Source organism: Sinocyclocheilus anshuiensis, unplaced genomic scaffold (genome assembly GCF_001515605.1).
Source record: "Sinocyclocheilus anshuiensis isolate Anshui unplaced genomic scaffold, SAMN03320099.WGS_v1.1 scaffold118, whole genome shotgun sequence".
NCBI lineage: Eukaryota > Metazoa > Chordata > Actinopteri > Cypriniformes > Cyprinidae > Sinocyclocheilus > Sinocyclocheilus anshuiensis.
Genome location: NW_015546020.1, coordinates 611,830 through 614,826, shown reverse-complemented (window position 1 = coordinate 614,826; position 2,997 = coordinate 611,830). Strand labels below are relative to the sequence as shown.

At 34.4% G+C, this 2,997-nt stretch overlaps 1 protein-coding gene across 1 annotated transcript in view; it reads left to right on the top strand.

Moving 5' to 3' along the window:
• Nucleotides 1-2,407, top strand: part of LOC107698560 (SLAM family member 9-like) — a 96,234-nt gene extending 93,827 nt beyond the window's left edge. The window contains exon 5 of the mRNA XM_016499597.1: nucleotides 2,289-2,407. Within this exon, the coding sequence (XP_016355083.1) occupies nucleotides 2,289-2,407 (119 nt within the window). The remainder of the gene's footprint in view (nucleotides 1-2,288) is intronic.
• The last annotated feature ends 590 nt before the right edge of the window (nucleotides 2,408-2,997 follow it).

The following is a 2,997-nucleotide window of genomic DNA, read 5'->3' as shown; positions in this document are numbered from 1 at the left end:
TTTTTTTTTCACTGCTTGTCCTATTTTGGCACAATCCCTAAACTGAACTTGAGTAGTTTTACTAAGGGCACCCATCTCACATGAAATTGAACTATGTCAAACATATTCTACCTGCCTTCCTGATATAAATTACTATACATTTGATATGGTAATTAATTCTGAGACACTAATTTGGGCAAAGAGCACTAATGACTTGTTTAAGACTTGAAGCTAAAAGTTGAGGACTTGCCTGTCTTGACTCGGGACTTGACTCGAGAATTGAATGCAAAGACTCGAGACTTACTTGTGACTTGCAAAACAACGACTTGGTCACACCTCTGGTGAATAGTGTGTGGGGGAGTGAGTGAGTGAGCAGCATACGGTTGAAAGCACTTCCACAATTTAACTTCCTTGTTTTTAATGTGAAATAAACTGATTCTATAAATGCTCATGCTTGATAAAAAAGATTGTCAAATCAAGCCATTACTGTAAAATATGAACATAGGCCTATCATATGTGTATGTGATATATTAAGAATGATATTCTAATTAATAATTTTAAGAACAAATGCAACACCTGACAAGCTGTAAAACTTTATGGTATAATTTTTTTCATTTGCATGATCGTTGTTTTCAAAGTAGTGAAGCTTTCCCAGAAATATATATATATATATATATATATATATATATTTACCACTACCTCAATTTATTCACAACCACATGATGTCATGTAACAGATCACTCTATATAAAACGGTTTTCATCAGAAAGTTTAAAACGCAAGTCTATTTTAAGAGCCAAAAATAAATAAACAAATTCCAAAAGCCCATGACCCCATTTAAATGGCCGTAAATGGAAACGTGTTTTTTTGTCTGCAAAAATGGTATAATTAGGGCATCTTTGCTAACAAGGTCATATTAACCAGCTAAACCGTGACCGCTGGATATAATACCATGGATTACATTAACTAGCGCTCTCTAGTGTTCACAACAAGCGTTTATATCTCTCTCAATATTTATTCATAACCTGATAAAGACGTTCTTCATCACTGACAGAAAACAGAATCAAATTATATATTTTGGTTCAAATGACAGCAGGTAAGGATTCACTTCATTAAGCCCTCTTTTTGTTCTCTACATTAAATAAAGTAACGTTACTTTTGAGAAGCTGCTCCAAACGATTCAGTGGATCAGTGAGCTGTTTAATTCAGACTGGAACGCGAACGATTCACTTTAACCCGTTTGACCAAATCATATGGAAAAGATTCGGCTCAAAAGAGTGATTCATTCGCAAATCGCTGGTTCTGATTCTGAACAGCCAACAGAAAATACCCGACACATGATGATTAGGCCTACCTATAAATGCCGAGTAATTAAATAACTCAAAACTATTTGACTACTAAAATAAAAGCACCTACAGCTGTGTACTCAACAATCCCATCAGCAACCAGACCACACATTATTACATTTACATTTAGTTATTTAGCATACACTTTTATCCAAAGCGACTTACAACTGAGTACAATAAAAGCAGTCAAAACAACAAAAAAGCAAAAATATGTAAGTGCTGTGACAAGTCCTGGTTAGTCTAATGCCGTACATGTAGCAAGGGTTTATTATGATAAATAAAAAGAAAACAAGAAGATAGAATAGAAATAGAATAGAGAGTACTAGTGTTAGAGGGTCTTTTTTTAATAAATAAAAGAAAAATAGTAGATATAATAGCAATAGAATAGAGAGTGTTAGTGTTAGAGGGTCAAGTGTAGATGGAGGAGATGTGTTTTTAGTTGTTTCTTGAAGATGGCTAAGGACTCAGCTGCTGGGATTGAGTTCGGCAGGTCATTCCACCAGCAGGGAACAGTTAATGTAAAAGTCTGTGAAAGTGATTTTGTGCCTTTTTGGGATGGCACAGTAAAGCGCCATTCACTTGCAGAATGCAAGCTTCTGGAGGGCACATAAGTCTGAATAATGAATTTAGGTAAAGGGGTGCAGAGCCAGTGATTGTTTCGTATGCAAACATCAATGCCGTGAATTTAATTTCATCTGGAGACATCTGAACATCAGCAAACTCTGTCACACTTGTGCAGGTACAGCAGTGGCAGTGCTGATATTGGTGACTATTTTTTTTTTACCAACAATTAAAGTTCGTAGTTATTTATCATAAAGCCCCCAAATAAGTCCCTCATATTTTTGTTTCAAAAAATGAGGATTAATTTTCTTACATTGACACTACCTGCACTTTTTAAATTCCTGACCGATACTGAAGTCAACTTGTTGAAAATCACTGTTTTATCATTGCTCATTTATTTCAGAAATCCATGTCCACTGTTGTGGTTTTACTGAAGCTGTGAACCGATTGGTCGTCTCTGGTCTGGTGGGTGTGGCTACTGTGGCTGTTCTGGTTTATGACTTCATATATAAAAGTGGTTAAAAGGAGAGAACAGATAATACAAATATTTTGTAAAAAGTTTTGATCTATGAATTTGAAAATATATATTCGAGGATTTAAATTCAAGTTATCAATAAAATCAACAAGAGGTTTAATGTGTGGGTGCAAATAAGAAAAGACAAATGCTTTTTAATAGATAAAAGTAAACCACACTGTATGAGGAAAGAAACATGGCACTCACAAGAGAATGTGGTCTAAGATCTTGTTTAGTGATGCAAAACAGAGATTTGCTTACCAAAGCTTTCCTAAATATTGTGTATGTTAGGTATGTTAGGTAATTGTATGTTATGTTAGGGTGTATGTTTATCTGGTGGCCAATCCTTTACAACTTTACAACATTTTCTTACCTGCCATGAATTTTATATTTCTTTTTCAATTACATGTTTTTAAATCATTTATGTTGCTTTGCATCATTGTCATTTTGTACAGTTTCAACTGTACGCAGCAACAATGCAAATGCTTTTGCAATATCAACGGTAACGCCATTAAACACCTTAAAATTCAAACTAAAAATTAAACAGCACCCACCGAACTGATACACATGAATCATATACAGGCCTATATTTTTAATT